The 20,909-nt window shown below is 43.9% G+C and overlaps 1 protein-coding gene across 2 annotated transcripts in view; it reads right to left on the bottom strand.

Moving 5' to 3' along the window:
* Positions 1-20,778, bottom strand: part of LOC139207366 (C-terminal binding protein 1) — a 30,407-nt gene extending 9,629 nt beyond the window's left edge. The window contains exons 1-2 of one of the 2 annotated variants that reach the window (XM_070837068.1): positions 20,750-20,778; positions 1,893-2,047 (exon numbers count right to left, since the gene is read on the bottom strand). In XM_070837068.1, the coding sequence (XP_070693169.1) occupies positions 1,893-2,047; positions 20,750-20,756 (162 nt within the window). In that variant the 5' untranslated portion in view covers positions 20,757-20,778. Of the gene's footprint in view, positions 1-1,892; positions 2,048-12,855; positions 13,027-20,749 lie in introns of those variants that run through there. The other variant, XM_070837067.1, reaches the window with a different exon arrangement.
* Between the last annotated feature and the right edge of the window lie 131 nt (positions 20,779-20,909).

The following is a 20,909-nucleotide window of genomic DNA, read 5'->3' as shown; positions in this document are numbered from 1 at the left end:
CGTCGGGGAACAGCTTTTCCCGAAACATTTCCATGGAAACTGAGCTTTTATAACAGGAAACGGCCTAATATCAGTTCTCACCGGCTTCTAATCAGGGCGACGGCTTGTGCTCTTTAATTGACAATGAAATATTACAACTCAACCGCAGATAACTTTATTATTATAGTGAGCAGGAATATACAGTATGGCCAAACCAGTTAATTTACCTTTTAATTAGTCCTCGGTTAATCTTACAGTCTTTTTTTCTAACGCAGCCAGACGTCCTCTTCATGTGTGTAAGAGAGGATGAAAATGACATGCGGTTCAATTACAATAAAAAAGCCCTTTTAATTACTCAATGAGGTGGCTGCTTACTAGAGAGCCACAGAGAGAGAGAGAGAGAGAGAGAGAGACAGTGAGTGAGCGAGCGCCATCTGTTTCTCCCACGCTGTGGCCTACTGAGCGTGCTCTCTCAGAGAGTGCGCCTGGCAGTCACCCAGGACGAGACGTAACCCTGCCAGACATACAGACCAATTTACAATCCATATTGGCAGTGGCAAGATCCGAGCCTGACCCACATTTTAAAGTTTGCTCTCTGTGCTGTGTTCTTCCCTTTTTCCTCCTTAACTCTTTTTCTTGTCCTCTTTCTTTTCCTTTTTTAGAATTGTTTGCAGAACCTTCAGGCTCAGACAATATTGTTTTAATGTGGCAACTCCCGATTTTTCTTGTGTTATAGGTTTTACATATATACTTTTATATATATGTTACATTACGTAGTGGTGAAAGGATTATGCTTGAATTAAATGTGTGTTTACTTGATCAGCTTTGTTGCCCTGGTTGTGTGTAAATACATGAACCCAAAGAAGTCAGAAGATCCTGGTTTGTCTGAACGCATCACTTCCCCATCAAAGATTGTCGAGTGCATCTTGAATCCTATTCCCTGCTTGGTTTCGTCTCTTTTTCAGTTTCTAAATTTGTGCACTAAAGTGAAGCTTGGATTAAGATGAGTTTAATGTGCTCTATGTTTTCTTATATATATTAATATGTACGTGATGCATTTCTCATAGAAACCTGCACACGGTTGAGATATATCATTATTTCTATCTGACTTTCAGTCTAACTGCAGGTCATTAGAGCGACTGTGTCTTTCTGAGCTAGATTTAAAAATTCAGGTTGAGTTGTTCCTGTTTTTGCCATCACCGCAGGCGTTATGTTTTCAGGTCTTCACGTCTGTCCGTCCCATTCTCATGAACCTGAACATCTCACTAACGTCTTGAGGGAATTTCTTTTACGTCTGGATTTCGGTGGTCAAACGTCAGAAGTCCTCACAAAACTCATTTTTGGCCATAATTTCTAAAAATGATGAAGTGATGATGCTTCATATCCAAAATGGCAACGGTCAGCTTCACTGTGGCATCACGATTCAGGAACAGAGGGGCAGATTGTGACCAGATTTCACATTTGGTGACACTAATCTTAGGGTTTGGACAGACGTGGATGTAAACTACAACCTGACTGGTTGACGGAGGCAAACAACCAGGCGGCAGTGATTCTAGTCGTGTATCAGCTTTGGAGCTTGTTGTCTTTTATTTGTCTGTACTTAGGACTTCTTCTGCTCAAGTTAAAACCTGCTCTCTACTACTTCTCTGAAATGTGAAACCCAGAGGTGTCTGATCTATTTATACTGTCCTCCCTGTATTACAGTAAATGTTGAAGCGTTATTGAATGCTTGCTGACCCCCGTTGTTACCTCAGTGCAGATAGTGTTTCCTTTTAACTGGGATCAATTTATACATCTAGATGACAATGATGGCAGAGCAGGGTGTGTGTGTGTGTGTGTGTGTGTGTGTGTGTGTGTGTGTGTGTGTGTGTGTGTGTGTGTGTGTGTGTACATGATTTAGTGAGGTGTGTTACCTTCTCATGGATCTCCTGTGTGGACTGAGCGTCACAGAAGGCCACGGTCGCCACGTCTTTCAGGATGGGCATCTCCACAGTGCAGTCGCGTCCATCCAGCAGCGCCACCAGGGGGCGCGGGTGCATAGGCCCGTTCATAATAGGTGGCCTAATGCCTGCACACACACACACACACACAGAAAAGGACAAAAAAAAATAAAGTGTCAGCTACATTTAATCAGCAAACTTTCTTACGGTTGTGATGAAACACCTGCGCAGCTGTGACTCCTCTCTTCTACTTGTGAAACCTAAAACTGAAGATGTGCCGCTGCTCCCGGGTACAGATGAGGCCCTGCTTCATCTGCATCCCATAATGCCTCTGCTCCAGAACGATGCGGTTGCTATGACAACCGCGACAGTAAGCGTGGCGGGGGAAAAGTACAAAAAAAAAAATTTCCCAGCAGCCTCAGCGGCCACAGAGCTGATTCCTGTTGTGAGAGCTCATGTTTCACAGCTGTTTTTCTTCTTGTGACTTTTAAATATTTGACTAAATTATTACCGACATTCGCGGACTCTTTTGAGACGAGCACTAATTTGGAAGATGTATGAGGCAGAAAATAGATCAGACTATTAAAAAAAAAAAGCTTATATCCCTGTAGAGGTAAAAATCACAAGACCAAGAGCACCACAGTAATTAGGAGTATCCTTTTGTATTTCGCCCCGCTTATATTACTCTAATTAAGTTCTCCTATATTCATGGGGAATGTACAGTAAGCGCTCACTCTGCTCTCACAGTGACTCTTGGGAGCCACTTACTTGGAAAAAACAGGATGCTCTTGACCTGAACTGAGCAAGCAGCCTGGAGCTCTAGATTATACCTCAGTTGTCTAGTATGTAGCACATCTTTGTTGAAATTCAACATAAATGCACAAATATGCTACAAAAAAGTGATATTTCATCGCTCAAAAACCTTTAAAATGCCACTGAAAATGATAAAAGCTCGCCTGCGGACTTTTATCGTTTTCAAGGAGGTGCAGCAGTTCACATGAGGCAGTGGGATCTTTTCTGGAGGGACAGCCAGCGCTTCAAGTCTGACTGAAATCAGTCAGCTGCTGAGGAGAAGAGTGATCCCAGCCTTCAACCTTTCTGCAGGATGTTCTATTAAATCATCTTCAGGTTAAACCGTCACCCTGAGAGTGCTGCCAGGCCTTACAGAGGGATAAGTGGCATTTAAAAAAGGCCTTTGTTCGGGTTTAGCGAGAGCAGTGGCTAATCGTTACTGACTGACAGACTGTCTGAGAGCTGAGGCGTCCGAGACACGGACAGATGGAGATCCAGTGAATGTAACTGGCGTCTTTTTGACTGTACTGCAGATGAGCGAAGTGCAGCGTTCTGCCTCTTTCTGCTGATGCTGACTGCCGCCGTCACTCATTCCTGACTTGTTGCCGTCTGAGACGCGCAGGCTGACATCTCATATAAGCAGCCACCTCTGTCATTCCACTCAGAATACCAGTCCAGACTCGGACCTCCACACAGTTGGCATCCCCTCAGTGTTGACAGCATTGTCCAGTAGCCCAGTCACTGAAACAGTCAGGGACGTTTGGCTGCTCAAAATCTGCAAATTAGCTCGGAAAGTCCGGGCAGGGAAACTGAGCAGCACTCTTCCCTCAGCAGCCACCATTCAGTGTCCTGAGGGTGAAATGAATCAAAGGAAAAACGCCTGCAGGAATCATTAAAGTACCATCAGTAATGTCTGATCCTGTAGGTCACCTGTTTACGTCCCTCATTTACTGTATATTCATACCTCGGTTGGTGACTTTACATGCTTCCCAGAATGCCTTTTGACATGTTGCATTTAGTTTTTGGAATGATAGAAATGCAAAGGGATTTACACGTCTTATTAAACCCCTTAAAGCGCTTTTGCAAATGCAACATATCTCGTGAATGCATCGCTAATGAAAGCCCCTGTTGTTGGAGACATTTATAACTCTGTCTAACTCTGATTTCCTCTTGTACGACTCTGTCACATGTCTATATTTGGCCAGTTGATAGCTGTGCTTTTCTTTACAGCTCTTTCAGCCCAGCGACCAGAAGCTCCCAGCAGTGAATAAGTAGAACTGCATGAATAATATGCATAAGAGGCGGGGAGGCACTGGGGGAAAAGCACGCAGTAAACCTCCCAGGACAAAATGCAGATGGATGATCTTCCTCTCTCTCGTGTTACATGCTGTCACAGAAAGTAAATTCTCATTTAAAAAGATTCAGCTCGGGTTTACAAATGAGGCGACTCTCAGTGGTTTTCTGCGGTTGTTTAGTGAGCCAGTGTGCGCGCATGAGGAAATAATGTATACAGCGCTTACACGCATTTCTGGTTCACGCTCCAGTGTGCTGCAGTGTTCAGGAAACAAGTCTTCAGAATCTGTATTTAAAGAGCAGGAGTAACGTCGGCGTTCAGTCTCAGATTTGAGGTACTTTGTGCATTTAGACAGGAATACTACATACATACTTAAGAGCTATTTTTAAACCAGTATGCACATACTTCCTCCAGCGTGCATCACGCTGCAGTAGAGCAGAGCGTGGGAGAGTGCACCCAGAGCCATGTTACTGTAACCATGGAGTACATCGGTGCGGACATTCAGGATCAGGACTCCCAACGCTCATATTTGCCGCTACGGTTGTGTTTGTGGTCGGATGTTGTCTTTAGTTTTGGTTGCATGTGGTTTTAGGTGGCAGCGACCAGCGCCACCACAGATTTACAGGTTTTGAACCTCAAATTAGCAACTTATTAGAAAGTTACTGTAAGATTGTAAAGGGTTCAGTTTGAGCCAAATGTCTAAAATCCTGATTTCTGCCCCAGTTTTGCTCACAGCGTGTTGTAGTATGTCCACACCCAACACGGACGCTTCCCACTACAGATGCGTGCTCGTATGAGTTTTCTTGACTTGTTGGCTCTCTAATTAATGTTCGGTCTAGACCTGCTCTTTCATGGGAAGTGCCTTGTGGTTACATTTGTTATGATGGTGCTATATAATTAAAGGCTAATTGATTGATTGATAGTGCTGATAACGTGTTGATAATTGAACCTTTCCGTATGTCTGTCAGACAACAGCTGGGTGTTGTTAACCAGCTGGATTCACAAGTTTACCTTCGCGTGCACAAGCCGATCTCAGGAGGTTACTGTGTTTGTGGCCGAAACCACAGCGAGAAGCAACTGTTTGAAAAAACAATGGCTGCTCCTAAAGAGGATGTTCTCGCTCCTCTCCTGACTCGTTTTATGGTTCACTGATGGGTTGAAGTTAGCCGACAATCACTTGCCAAGTATTGTTTGTTACGTGCGTTCCCCTTTACAAACGGTTTCTACGGAAAACTCTTTACAATCCAGTGCGCCACATTAGTGTGTTTCCACTGTTGGAACAAAATTGAAGGGTGATAAACTGCATTTTTTTTGCAGCAGCAGCACTCAGAAGCTGCAGGGAAGCAAAGACGGTCCACAACTTAACACAGTCCATCGCTCAATTTTCTCCATCATCTTCTTATCTCCATCGTCAGATTACAGCATGAAAACTGAGCCGATGAAGCAGCGCAGGAAGACCAATAAGGTGAAACTGGAGTCCTGCTCGCAGTGCCGCATGTGAGCTGGTAAAACATTAGCTTTCCATAATGGGCTTTGCCTGTAGGCCATTGCACTTACACATCAATACAAAATCAATGGCGCATAGCTGAGAAATTGGAATTCAACAACAGCAAAAAGTCCTCTCAGGCTTCAGCACATCCTTCATTGTAACTCAGATGTGATCTTAAGCAGCACAGTTGCCTGTAGGCGCTGCGCTCTACAGTGCTTTGGCCCACAGACTCATCTTTTATAAGGCCTCATTTGCACAGAAACCCTTGGGAACAAGATGACGATTCAGAGAGGACTTGTGTAATTAAATAGGCATGATGCTTGAAACAATAAGGAAAAAAAAAAGTCAGTCGGATCAGTTGTGGTGTATAGCGGCGTTTTTTGGATGGTAGCAGAGATTCCAGACATTTCTCCGACTCACACTTTGTCCGAGCGAGGGAGGAAATAGCTCTCATTCCATCACCGAGCGTGACCTTGGGAGGACCGGCACTACTGACTGCTGAGTACTACAACATGATGAAACACTCATCCGTTCTCTCTCTGTCACTCCCACACACACAAACCTCGGTGCAACACTAAATCTGACTAAATCAAACAAGCTCAAACGGCCATTATCTCCCGGCCTCTTTTATTCAATGCATTTTCTCGCTTTGCGTCACATTAAACACTCGTTAAATTCTTTGTCGTGTTAAATAATCGCTCAGACTTTTCTCTCACTTTGCTCAGTTACCAAACTTTGAAACCTCCTCCATCTCTACTCTTCCCCCCTCATTATATCCAATACTCCAGCACACTCTCTCCCTCTACTCCCTCTACTCCCCCCCCCCCTGTAGCCGCAGGGGTTGGGTGACTGCTGGGAGCTTTCACAGTGCAAACAGGCCTCTTGACAGCCAATAAGGCCACGACTCCAGCTCTGCTCCTGCCATTCATCCAGGGTTTCTCTGCAGCCACACTTTGATTTAGATTCACTACTGTAGTTGGTAAACACTGGGAGGCAATGCAGCAATGCAGTAGGAGTCATCTGCAGCAACATCAAGCACGGAAAAAAGAACATTTTGTCGGTGATGTCTTCATAACAATTAATAATAACCATCCATTGCTTTTGCAATATGTGCTTGAGGGTCTGGCGCTCTAAATGACATCCTCCAGTATGAAGATTGCATCCCTCGGAAAATTTGTAATCAGACCAAAATGGCGCTAAAGCCGTTTGACTGACATCCAGAGATGGAAAAAGCATCTGCCAATGACTGCTGGGACCGAGTCATGCGAGCCAGTGGGAAAGCCCTGCAGCCGGCCTGCATCCAGCTGTCACTGACCGGCTCGCAAGAACAGCTGGATTTCTGTCCCAGAGGAAGGAGACAATGTTTTCCGACTGTCAGTCAACCGGGACCGTGTCAGAGATCAGCGATTTTCATTTGTTTTAAATGTGCAGGTCCCCGGGAAGACTGCCAGCCTGGATAGAGAGTTTTAACTGCAACAACAGTGTGTCACCACATCACAGAGTTCATGTCCAGAGCATCTGTGGGTCCAGTTTGGTCCGACTACCACCATAAAGTATGAAACAACAGATAATAAATCAGTCAATTAGTGAATGGATTTCTAGTCCAAGCTGTGTATATTTAGACTTTTGACTGCTGGTTGCAAATAAACAAGATATTTAAAGACATCGCATTAGGCTGTAGGAATTTGCAATTGGCATTTTTCACTATTTTAAAGTTTATTTAACAGTTTGGCGATTAATCAGGGATGAAAATAGAGTGAATAAGATGGATCCCTCTGTGAAAGTATTCACCTAACGATGTAAACTGCTGTTGTTATCTGATTTGAAATAAAGAAAATGTTGAAGAGAAAAGAACAGGAAAGTATTCTGCAACATTTATCCAGCAAAAATGTCGAGCATGTGCTCGTACCAGCCTCTAAAACACCACAATTTGCTCCTTTTCTCTGATTTATATCACTGTACAATGACCGTCTTTGGGTTTGGGGCTGTTAGTCGGACAAAACAAGACAGATAAGTGTTAGCTGCAGCTCTACAAAGCTCCTCTTCGTGTTTGTAGTGTTGAATATGACACTCTACCTCTCACTTTCACAGCCAGCACGTATCAGATATATTCCTGATTTCACTCCAGCTACAGTTCATTAACACCACTGCGAAACGTTTTCAGCTACTGAGGAACATTTTACCTGCTGCTGCTGTTAAATGTTTTCTTTGGTTGTTCAGGCCCGACATCCTGACTTAAACTTTAAAAACAGTCCCTTTCTGACCGAACTGGAAGTGAACCCCAGCCGGACGAGCCACCTCAGCTCCGGTGTTTGTGTTTTTTCACCGCGCAGAGGGAGGAGAGCGTTGCTGTCGGCACCTGTGATCAGTCAGCCGCCTGCGATTGAAGCAGCCAGCCATCGAGCCGCGTCACGGCTGATTTATGGTGTTACTGGCTCTTGTGGCATGAAGCAACATGGCGTGGTTAAAAAGCCCCTATATCTTTCTCACCTTTAGATTCCTATCTCTCATTTTTCCCCGGGCTTTTCTTTTACACCCTCACCATTTCCCCCTTTTTCTCCCCCGTCCCATCCGTCTCTCCAACAATGAAGAGGTTTTATATTATGGTTTTTTTTTTAAATATCCAGGTGCAGGAGTGTTCAGGCAGCGTTTTTTTTTTTTGCCTTCTGTTGCTCTCTACCCACACTTCAGTTATCAGGGAGGAAAGAGGAGAAGACAGACATAAACCCCCACCACCACATCACACACACACACACACACACACACACACACACACAGTCAGTCAGCCCCACCCACATATACAGAAATACAGGTGCATACTCAGCACACCAAACCATGCAGGTTGACATGACTAATACATGGTGATATATGATACATACAAGTGCTTACACACAGATATTAACACCATTCTTCTCTCACACACACACACACACACACACATAAATACACGGTCTTAGTTTGCAGGTACTGTATCAGCAAGCCAGTTCAGGTTTGTCAGCTTTTTGTTCCCATTACTAAGACACCAGCAGCAAAACAGACAAGGAGATACACACAACGCCTGGCAGCAGCTCAGTTGCAGCGATCAATTTTAGTTCCAGCTGTAAATGCTGTTAATTCAGCTGTGTGCCTGAGCAGGGCTGACAACCAGAGCACACTGACTGATCTCTCAATTTTAGAGCACTTCTTCTTGCTTTTTTATGTCAGACTGGAGGTGAATACAGATCAGTTATGGGTTGTTTTTTTTTAGCTGCATAGTAACTACTGCATAGGTCCGGATCAATAAAGCTGCTCAGTGGTAGCTACAGTACACACACACACACACACACACACACACACACATCCCTGCACTGCATCAGAGACCAGAGGGTCACATAAACATTTTACAACATCGCCAGCTGCATATGGAGCCTTTCCATCGCACTGGAAACCCTGAACTTCTACTGAAAAGTCTGTTTATTTCATTAGATTGTGTGGCAGCATTTCCTCATTAATAAAGATATATACATATATATATATATATATATATCATTTTCAGCCTGTAGGCGTCAGAGTGGGAAGCAAATTTAACAACCTGAAAAGTTTTCAACCACTCCTCACATCCAGTGAGACGGGTGTAACCTGCAGGGACTGCTGATGTGTAAACTGTCGAGGGCCTAAAAGGTTAAGCAGTACTGGTGCTACAGGAAAAATGACACGTAAATACAGGCTGTAACTGGATTATTGTATGGACGTCTGCCGCATATTGGATTAACCGTTAATAAGCAGAAGAAAGTCACAATTACTGTGAAGGTTCAATTGGATTGGGGTCAGTTTGGATGCAAATTAATGGATTATTAATGCTGTGAAGCATTTATTGTAATGTAGATTAAGGATTCCCCGACTGACGCCACAGGGGGCCTGTGGGCGGGTTCAAGGGTTTCCCAACATTTTTGATTTCCAGTATTTATTCATACTATTATTCTATTTATGCTGCTGTTTATTACTGTTGATTACTGATTGCAAAGACCCAACCAAGCCATTATTTATGTTTAATTTCTATGCCTTAAGAAATATGGACCTAGTAGACTAATTTAGACTAATTATTCCTAGTAGAATAATGTTTAGAGCTAAAGACAGAAAAGTTCCTGACTGTATTTAAGGGTTTTTTTCAGTGAGGGAAAGCAGCGATCCTCTACAGGGAAATTATAAAAGTATGTTTGAAAAAACTGTTAAAGGGGTCAAATTATGGAGTAGTTATAATAGTGAACTAAAAGAATGCAGCATGTATGTGTGAATTTATTACTTTATGTCTTTGTTTTGATTATCAGTTTCTACGTCAGCAACGCCAGCAAAATCCTTGTTATCCTTCGGTACGGCGTGCCCGGCTTCTTGCTGTTTTTAGACGCACATAAATGCTAAAAAGTATTCTCAACTTTTGAGCCTAATGCGCGGAGTCGCACCACCCTCCAGTGTCACATTTGTCCCAGGCAGCCAATCAAATCAAGGAAGAGGCGGGCCTTCACACCTTAACCACATCCTTCCTGCTTTGATGCAGGGTGACGTGGTTGGAGCCGTCGAACAATGGTAAAATACTGATATTAGTTGATATAATTCAATCAGTCAATCTGTTGTGTGTAATAAAACTAAAGAAATGTGATCACAGCAGATCACAGAGGAACATTTAATCTGTCACATCTCCATTTTTTCACGCCAAAACAAGGTGCTGATTGCAAACAAACAATGAGACAACCAAAGTTTCTGGCCGTTAGCCACCTCTTCATATCATAGTCACCTACTGAAATATCTTTTAGTGCAGACAGTTGATATTAACTCGTGTGTGGTGACGTCAACATTAACGGCTGCTATCTGTGAGAGCCAGCTGAGCGGGTTCTGCCTCTGCTGACATATAAACTGATATATAAACAACAGTTTGATGTTTCTGAGTGATTTGTGTTTGTCATTAACGTTGAATCATAGCCTGCACACTAATTGTTGTTTTGGGATGTTCCAGTGTAGGCCTGTTATTTTGTTATCCACCTGTCTTTTTCATTACATTTCCCTCTTTTGAATAATGCGTCAATAAAAGCATTATATTGGCTAGTTGTCGGTCCCATATTCTGCTCATGTTCAAGTTCATACTTTTATATGGAGGTCCTACTGTGGCAGGTTTGCATGATTTAATGCAGCTTCTGCCTAAACGCTCCGCTTTAGAGGAACAGAAACAATCTGCTGCTTCGCTCTCGCGTTTGGCTTTTGGAGCTGATGTTGGCGACTTTCTGGGCGGGGACGGTCGGCCTGCTGAAGGGCTGTGGGAGGTCACAACAGATCCCCTCATGACATCATAAGGGGAGCTGAATCTGAACTGAGCGTTTTCACACGACATTCACTGAAGAATGGAGCAGGAGATAAAGAGAGGGGACGGTCTTTGCTCAGAGTTTGAGGGTCTTTAGACACAACAGGGACAGATTTATATTTAAAAGTACATTTTGCATGATATGGGACCTTTAAAATGTCCAGTCTTTTCACTGTTGCTTCACTTTTCTTGTGTTTTCTCGTTTTAATAGCGTATAGGTGGTTGTTAGAGCGCCAGATCTCTTTGCTAAGGCATTCATTTTTTGTTTTTTACTCTAGTCAGTCTTGTATATTATATAGATATGAACGTATCTTTTATTTAATGTTCCCAAAATGGCTTTAAGTATCTTTAAAGTTAAAAGTTTGTTCCTTTTTTTTTTTAAGATAATTAATCCATCGACACACTGCTGTTACAGCCTATATTTAGTCCGCACCATGCAGTACTTTCATGTGACATCAGGTTGTGGTTTCCTCCAAGTCTGCAACATGTCACAACATGAGCAGTTTGCTCGATTTTGTCCTTTGACATGTTCAAGTGTTAGCATGGAGCCTCCTGGTGGGAAACTGCCTGGGGCTATTAAGCACAATCACATTCCTCTTTACCTTTTAATCAGCTTATAAGAGCCATTCTGTAAATTCAACCGCACAAGTCAAATTAGCCAAACAAGTCGTCGGCTGAACGAAAAGATTAGTCTTTAGTCTTTTGTTCGGCAAATCTGATTTTTATAAGGGATTGGGGGACGGAGACTGACGTGCGTTTGTGTCACCGATCGAGGGCTTTATAATCAGATTAGACATGACTCGACACTCGCGGATCAGAGGACCCCCGCCTGGCAAAACATGAATCAACACATCCATCAATCACCAGGAGGGACAAAACGAACACACCTAATGACCAGATCAGCTTCACCACTATTGACAGGTGGAGATTTGTGCACGAGCGTCCTCCCTGACCCGCAATTCACAGCCGTGACCTTGGACTCTCGAGCTGTTCGGGCACAGTTAGGGCGGATATGGAGATATGGAGGAAACCAAAAAAAAAAAAAAGCAAAAGATGGAGGGGGGGGTGGGAGGAGAGGAAAAAGATCAGAGCTGCAACTTTAATCTTTGATGTCGTCAAGAGACACAGCCCGCAGCTTCTTGATGACATCACAGTTTACAATCTCCACAATCTCTGAAAACGAGCTCCACAAATCAAGATTTAGGGGACCCCAGACACTGAGATGCAGCTTTAGGGTGGATGATCGTTTATCCCCACGCCCTCCTCCTCCTCCTCCCCCCCCTCCTCTGCTCCACACACACACACACACACACACACACACACACCTCCAACCTCCCCCCTGCTGCCTTTTCACTCCTCAGCAGCCCTACCTTGATCCCTTTTTCTAGAATAGTCCGTCCCTGCTTCTGTCATGAGGTGCATCTGTCACCTGTGTGTGAATCCGGCTGTGTGCATGCATGCGTATAGTTGAATATGTGTGTCAGTTGAGTTCCCTATGTGTGTGTGTGTGTGTGTGTGTGTGTGTGTGTGAGCAGGCAGCCGCTCTCTGATAAAAGCAGCACAATGAAAGGGAAATATGTGTCATGTCCTTGCTAGCCCTCGAAGGGGAGAGAGATCTATTTCTGTCGCCTCAAATGGATGTGTTCAAGCAGCCTTCAATAGCAGAGATTTGCCTCTTCACACACACACACACACACACACACACACACACACACACACACACACACACAGGGAGCTAGAGAAAAGGCTAACCATTCCTGTGTGGCAAGAAAAAGGCTGAGCGATAAAACAGATAATAGAGTGAAAGAGAATTAAGAAGAGACGGAGGAGGAAGAGGAGGAGGAGGAGACGGAAAAAGGGAGAGGAAGAGAGAGAGAGAGAGAGAGAGAGAGAGAGAGAGAAGGGGGAGGGGAGGGGAGGAGGAAGGCAGAATAATGTACACTGAGTTCATAAATATTGGCTCACACACACACACACACACTCAAACACACACGCAGTTCCCACATAAAGCAGAGTGCTAGCTGTTTACCTAGAGGCATGCCTTTGTTGAGGAGATGAGAGCTTCCCATGGTGTGTTTCCCCGGCCGGCCAGCACGCAGCACAAACCTTCAGTCTTCACACAGCAGACATGAACAGGAATCCAGTCAGCATATGGCGGCTGTGGCCAGCTACCTCGCTTCCCTTAGTCCTTCTCCCAGCCCCTTAGTGACAAGCATACACATGTGCTCCCCCTCTTTTCTCTCTCTCTCTCTCTCTCACTCTCTCACTCTCTCCCCTCCCTTCCGTCCCCTTCGCTCGCCTGCTCTCTCTATCTGTCTTACCCCTCCCCTTCCCTTCTCTCCCTGCCCTGCCGTCTCTAGCTACCTCCCCTCCCCTCCCCTCCCCTCCCCTCCCTTTCTCACTTTCTATTACAGCGGATCTCTCTGTCTTTCCCCGTCTCTCCCTCTGTCTCTGTCACCCAAAAGAAAAGACCAAAAAAAGAGAAAAACACTGAATGCAAGAACTGCAGCAGGAGTGTAAAAGAGATGGTGGGGAGAGTAGAGAGTGTGTGTGTGTGTGTGTGTGTTTGAGAGTGTGTGTGAGAGAGAGCAGGAATGGGGAGGAGCCAACGCTGGCCAAAATTCATCTTTTGTTTCCTGAAAGACGACAGGGAGGGAAAAAAAAAAAAAAAAGAAAAGGAAGAGTTATGCAATTACAAGGCTGTGGCAAGAGAGGAAAAACTAGTTCCTTCTGATATCAGGGAAACAATTGAAAAGCTCATAAAACTTTATTGTAATAAGCAGGAACATGTGATGACGCTATAAACACTGCGTGTTTTTCATTCATTATGGAACAGCCTCCCAAACCAACACTTAACTGCTGGTTTAGATCTTTTAATTTTCACTTCTGCTGTTCAAACTTCATAATAAACAAGTAATTTCAATAACTAATAAACATTAAAAATCACTTTCACAATGTTTACAGGGGTAAATATGCTATATGCTATAAATAATCTGATATTCTACGAACATACAACTCTTTGTAGTGCTCTCTGTTCGCACGAAAGGCTCTAACTACTACTACTATTATTATTATTATTACAGGGCTGGACAAAAGTGGACTTTGTGGGATGTTTAAACAGATGGAGAAGATGCTCAGGCAGTTTAAATTCTTCAAAATACTGTTGTGGGCATCAACATATTTAAATGGCTTTTAGATGGTAAACAACAGGAAGTTAGAACTTATAGAAATACTGAAATTGGCCAAACACTTCAGTGCCTCCATGAAACAAATGGACAAAAGTGAATAAATACAACGTCACAACGTGGCTTCATTCAGTGCAGTGATCCAGCTAGTAAACACATTTTTCAGATGTCTGTCATCTGAATATTGTCTTTACTTATGAACACTGTGTGTCCAGTACCGTTATTAACCCCTTGTTGCCTGTTGTCTCGAATTCACCTCAAACCTCTTCCGGTCTTGATGCAGCTGAGGTGGCCTCTGTATCCCACTAATGCTGGGTGATGCATATTCTATGTATACATTATATATACATAGATGCATACATACATAAATAAATAAATATATATATATATATATATATATATATATATATATATATATATATATATATATATATTCTATCCGTATGTACATATATATTTTATTATACTATTATTATATTGCACTAGTCTATGCTATGTTATATTCAAATTAATAATCTCCACTTCATTTAGCATCTGCTTGAATGCAAAAGCACAAAAAATTAATTTTTTTATATAATTGTAAATAAATTCAGGCAGTAAGGGGTTAACCACTAGTCTAACTCATAACATTTCTATGATTCCATAATTTAATCTAGGTTTGGTTTTTTTGGCGCTGTAACACACGTTTACACACCATCTTGTCCCAGAGAAAAACTACATCAACATAAGAATAAAAACAATAGAGTGATAATAATAAATGTGAAGTTAGACAGAATAACAATAAAAGTTATTTAAAGATATAATGTACATAATATTAAGACCAGGCTTCAACTTGGCGAGCAAGAGGGTCAGTTTTTACGTTTTTAAAGTTAATAGTAATGTTTAATTTGTATTTTAGTAAAGGAGTTATCTGCCCACACAAACAAACACAAGAAAAAAACACTATTTCACTAATAATAAATCACTTTATCAGGTAATTTGAAGTCATGGTTTAGGATGACGTTTACAAATGACTTGGGTAATAATGGCATGGAGCCAGCACTGCTTCCCTGAGTTACTCCGTCAAATATCAACATGGCAGCACGTGTTACTGGAAAAAAAAAAAAAGAAGCACTTTCTCCTCAGTCGGCCCGCTTGGCCGAGTGAGTTACCGGATTTACTCGCCCACTTGTGGCATTTTAGGTAAGAGAACAGCGTGTAAATACAACAGGAAGTGTTTTAAATCACTCACTTTTTTACTCCTCTCCCATCACTTTAATGTTCCCTCTGTGTGTTTGGCTCTGGTTATCACCTGTTCACGCTCTTTCTGTTCCTGCACTGGTGATGTTACAGCTCCTCTCATCTACACCACAGTGATATAAAGCAGCGTCAGACACCCCCGCCTCTAACTGCCTAACCTAGTTTAACAGCAATGACGGTTACATCACATCCTCACTATCGGTAAATGTCACAGACAGCCAGTGGGCGAGTTGTTCAAATCCAAAAAGAGGCGGCGGGTCAGGGGAACACTTGTTTTCAACACTGTTGGTCGGCTGACCTTGTCGTACATTATATCGCCCCCCCACCTCCACAATTAAGCAGATACAGCTTAAAATGCACTTTTTATCTCCACAGCAAAGTGACTAACACACTCCTCTGTGTGTTCCTGCTTTATTTAGACAGGGCCGCACGTAGGAATCCTGGCCCCCTTTAAAAAGAGCAGAGAGCTCTTTGATTGAATAATCCCACTGGTATTTTGCGGCCCCTCCTCTCCAGCTGTTGGCTTCGTCACCATCTCCCACCTCGTGGCACGAGGCACCGAGCGGAGAAATCTGATGGGAATTATGACTAATCAAAAATCAGAGAGGGGACATGCAGCAAAAGGCTCAAAGCAACATTGCATTTGGCTTGTTTTGTAGCTGCTGGCTGCCAGAGAGCTGCAGGGGAATCCCACCAACCCCACTGGTCACTGTGACTCTTGGTGGGGGCAGTTAATGATGTCCACACCAGATGGGGGGAGCACGGTGAGAGACGTGACCACTAAACCTAATATAACTGTGGACGTATTACCATATTTTTCAGGGTGGTGGGCACAAGGTGGAGTTTACGGCCACGACACCACTGATTCGCACAGCAGCACTAAACAGGCTTCAAATCTCTGAGCTCTTCTCATTTCTCCAGTTTGTGCCACCTCGTCTCCTCTGTCCTCCGTCCGCAGGCCTACGACCCGGAAATCGATCTCAGCGCGCCATCTTGAAGGATTTTTGAGGATGTCTTAATTCGCGAATGCCAGAGGAGCTGTGAGCGAGCGTGAGGAGAGGAAAGAGGCATGAAACACAGCGAGCAGGTCTTTGTCCCATTATGAAATGTTGTGGGTTTAATGAAAAGTAAATGGATCAGTTATCTTGAACACTGTTAACGCTGGTCTGACAGAGATCATAAAATAAGGCTGTAATGAAACGATGGACAGATGTTGCAGCTGTGCAACAAGTCACATTTAATTGACATCACTGTGAAATGACGGATGTCTCATTTTATTAGATTGTCCGTTGCCTCACGCCTCTTCCTCTCCTCCTCCGCTCACATCTCAGGTGGGAGGAGCCGAGACATGAGAAGAGGGTTGTGTCTGCGGTGAAACATCTTCACGTTTGTCATGCAAAAGTTGGCTTTAAGTCTTTTCTTTAACCTTTTGAAGTGGAGCAGCAGCCACTCAGACATGGTGGCTTTGGTTCCTCTTTTTTTCACCTCAACACTAAACAACAACATCTGCTTCTGATCATATTTGAGGCAGGAAAGGGTTCATAAGTTAATGTTCAAATCAAGCAGGTCCTTCCAAGCTTTCTAAGGGATTTAGGAGCTTTTGTGTGCTGAATTTTTCTCCACGATGCAAAAAGTTTCATCCACTTGCTGCTGCAAGAAGCACCTGCACTGCCTAATGTGTCAGAACAGCCATGAGGATATATTAAACTCAACAAATTATGGCTATACAATACTGAGGCGTGCCCCCACAGCACATCGAATAGAACAGTTCCTTTGAATTGATCATAAACAGGACGCCGTTTAACACCACTAACAGTCATTAATAATATTTTACAATATTGTTGCAGCATTATTTCATGCAATTATCGCCAAGTAGTTGCAGAGCAAACCGCATAAGCACGACGCCGGCAGTTCGATTCCAGCCGGTGAGCTTTATTAAGTGTCATAATCTGTTTCCTGTCTGCCTCTTCGCCATCAACTGTCCAATGAAGCCACAAAAAATCTTTTAAAAAGTATTAAAAAAACAAAACTGCCAATGTTTAGGTTGGTTTGGTCAAGTGTGAGTGTACTTTACTATTTATACGTTACATTTAGCTGTTTAGACTTCTGTAGTATATAGATAGACAGATATAGTTATGTTATATTATGAAACAGTCATTTTCAGGTTTTATGTATTACATCATAGAAGACAGAGTATTCCCATGTACCCCAGGGCACACAAGTACCCTGGTTGGGAATCACTGCCTTAAAGCATTGGATGTAACAGTACCAGCCGTGTGCAGTGTAAAAAGGAATGGGTTAAGTGTGCAGGTCCAGCTTCGGCTCTTACACCAAATTCAAACTGACAACCTGGAGTCAATAATGTGCGAAGCTGCAGACACATTTATCGTGTCGACAGGGCCGAGGGCAGCTTCACCACTACCACCTCCTACGGACAACGTTCCCCGGGAGAGGGAGGAAACATGAAACATATTCAGAGCTCCTGAATAAGCGCGGAGAAGACAGCGCAGAGATATATCATCATATCTGGACTCCTCTGGCTACACGGGACAGAGAGGCAGATCGAAGACAGAACACGTGCTCTTTAGATTAAAAAGGAACAAGTACGATTATTTCAGTCTGCTAAAGCGGAAAAGTGCAAACCTCAGAGTCTCTTGTGTGCACTCTCATATTGTGTGAGGGTGGTCATTAACAGTTACACCCTTTCTTCTCCTTATCGCTCCTCACCCTCCCTCCCTCACCTCCACCTGCCTCCCTCTGTCGTCTCTATCTCTTTACCTCCTCTCTTTCATGTACCCGTCTTGCTTTCTGTCTTCCATCTCTCCCAATTTCTATCTCGTACGCACTCCATCACCTCCTTCCCTCAGCTCTTTCACTCTTTTTTTTTTTTTTTTTTATCTCTGCCTTGCTCACCATGCATCTTCACCCCCCCTCCTCCACACACACACACACACACACACACACACACACACCTCCCACCCTCTCTCTCTGTAGTCACTGCAGCGTGTCTAATGGTTCAGCTCCTTCTCAGCAGATCCACCAAAGCGGGGGCCAGGCGAGCAGCAGCCCCGTCTAACGCCCCCCAACCGCTGGCCTTATCAAGGCTGACAGCCGGCTAGTCCTAGAGCTATCGCTAACACACACACACACACGTGCGGGCACGAACACACATAATTACACAGATGCACGCCCGCACATGTGCAGAGATACAAGCTGAGAGAAATAAACGCACGCTCACACAAGCAGCTGCATGTAAAACAAATGCACCGACATACTGTGGTGCAGGTTCAAACGCAGATACACATGATGCAGATAAATACAGCTGCAACCAAGCGTGCGCACACACACACACACACAAACACACACACACACACACACACACAAGGATGCATGACAAGACACGTGGATTTATGCACACACTAGAGCTGCAGATGCACACTTACACTGCAGCTCCAAATGTAGCTTCAAAGAAACACATATTGGCCATCGCACTAGCTGTAAACGTGCAGATTCAGGCACAACACACACACACACACACACACACACACACACACACACACACACACACACACACACACACACACACACACACACACACACACACACACACACACACACACACAGCAAATTGGATTTATGGATACCGACAGTGAGCTGCAGAACAATGTGGATGTCACTACAGAGGAGAGAGCAGATACTGGAGAAACTAGCAATCTGATCTATTATAGGAGGAGACGGGTACCGCAGGCATGAAGAATCCAACACCTGTGCAGAAGAGAAGGAGGAGAGGAAGAGGAAGAGGAAGAGGAGAGTGAAAGGAGGTGGAAAAGGTACAGTGCGACCGGCGGGACAGAAACAGAAAGAGATGAATGGAGGAACAGGTTGTCAGAAAAGATGAGTGAGGGTGAGGAGGAAGATTAGATGAGAGGTGAGGTGAGAGGCGGCAGCAGAAGAAAATTTGGAGGATGGGAGATGGGAGGGAGTGGAGGATGAGGAGGAGGATAAGAAAGGGGAAGCCATGATGAATGGAGGAAGAGGGATCATTAATCTTACAGAAGGTTCTCAAGGCGTGTTACTGTCTGATGGTTAGAAAGCAAAAAAGAATCCCTGATAGTCCCTGCATGTCATTTATTTAAAGTGCTCTTGAATTTTTACGACATTATCACATAATTTACCTTCAGGAATGCATCAGGGCTGCAGCCAAGAAGTCTGTACAATCGTGTCTAAAGTCCAACATGATGTCTTCAGAGTTCTTTATTTGTCTGATCAACAATCCAAAAACCAAAGAGAACCACAAGACTGAGAAAAGCAGCAAATCCTCACCGCTGAGAATCTGGAACGAGGTAATGTTGCCTAAAAAACTGCAAATGATTAACCCGATTATAGAAATAGTCAGGGGGGCGACTTAGACCTTTGTTGCATGTCATCGCACCCTCTGTCATCTTTAATAACGGCATGAAAATCAGCAAAAGTTACATAATAGAGCGGCGGGCCTCGTGTTTGTAATGTTCTTAGATTTGTACGTCGATTTAACCGTAAGATCATTTCTGATTACACGTCTGTAGTAAAATGCAAATGGAAGTTAAGCCTCGTGTGCAGTTCCATCACTTTAATTTAGAAATTCACCAATATAAACACGGCATTTATAACATTTCGCTCTTCCTCATTGTTCATTTTAAGTGTTATTACCTGCATTTCAGTCACTGCAGGCGTCAAACTGGGTTTTGTAGTATTTTCAAATCAGAAGCAAAACTTTTAACAGGGTTAATGGGACCTGGTCAGGACACAAAGAGGCTTCGTACCACAGAGGGAATTAGACATAAAGACCTGACTCTAATATAAGTCTGCTTCAGATTAAGGCCTCTCTGCAGATGAATGGTCCTGCTCACTATTTGAGTCAATCCTGGACTTTGCACAGAGATAAAATCGTTTTATAAATAACTACTTAAAGTCATACTAAACATCAAAAAGTGATTGTACGTTTGTTTTTTATGAACGAAACCTCAGGGTCCAGACCACACACACTCCAGCAGCGAGGAAAAGCTCCCCTCTAACGGGAGGAAACCTCAAACACAACCTGGCTCTGGGTGTGCGGCCATCTGCCCCGAGCAGTCAGGCTGAGAGAGAAAGAGGTGTGTGAAGCTCCTTATCAAAGAGGAAACACCCATTTCTCTGCCAGTACACTCATCAATAATATGACATGTCATATTCACGCAGTCACACACACACACACACACACACACAAGCAGGCCTTCATACTGTCTGTCAGCACACACAGTCTCTCCTCTCTTACTGGACTTGGCACAGAGTTGTATCCTCTAAACCTAAACACAGCGCAGAGCCAAGCTGAAAGCACAGCCGCTGCTATCACACACACTCACACACACACACACACACACACACACACACACACACACACACACACTGACACCGACACACACTCACACACACACTACACACAGGAAGCACTTGATGAGGGGCCAAAAATACATCACAAACCTTGCATCACCTTCCTCCCTCAGTGTCCACTGTTACACTTTGTTCCCTGAGCCCGGCGGGGGGAGGGGCATGCAGCAGATAAGGGGCCAATCGCAAGCGAACACGCCGCGCGCCAGCCAATCAGCACAGCCTGGCACTGGACGCCGGCCAATGGCAATAT

This window comes from Pempheris klunzingeri, chromosome 9 (assembly GCF_042242105.1).
Source record: "Pempheris klunzingeri isolate RE-2024b chromosome 9, fPemKlu1.hap1, whole genome shotgun sequence".
Lineage (NCBI taxonomy): Eukaryota > Metazoa > Chordata > Actinopteri > Acropomatiformes > Pempheridae > Pempheris > Pempheris klunzingeri.
Note: the sequence above shows the minus strand (reverse complement) of the source record. Positions and strands in the feature narration are given on the sequence as shown.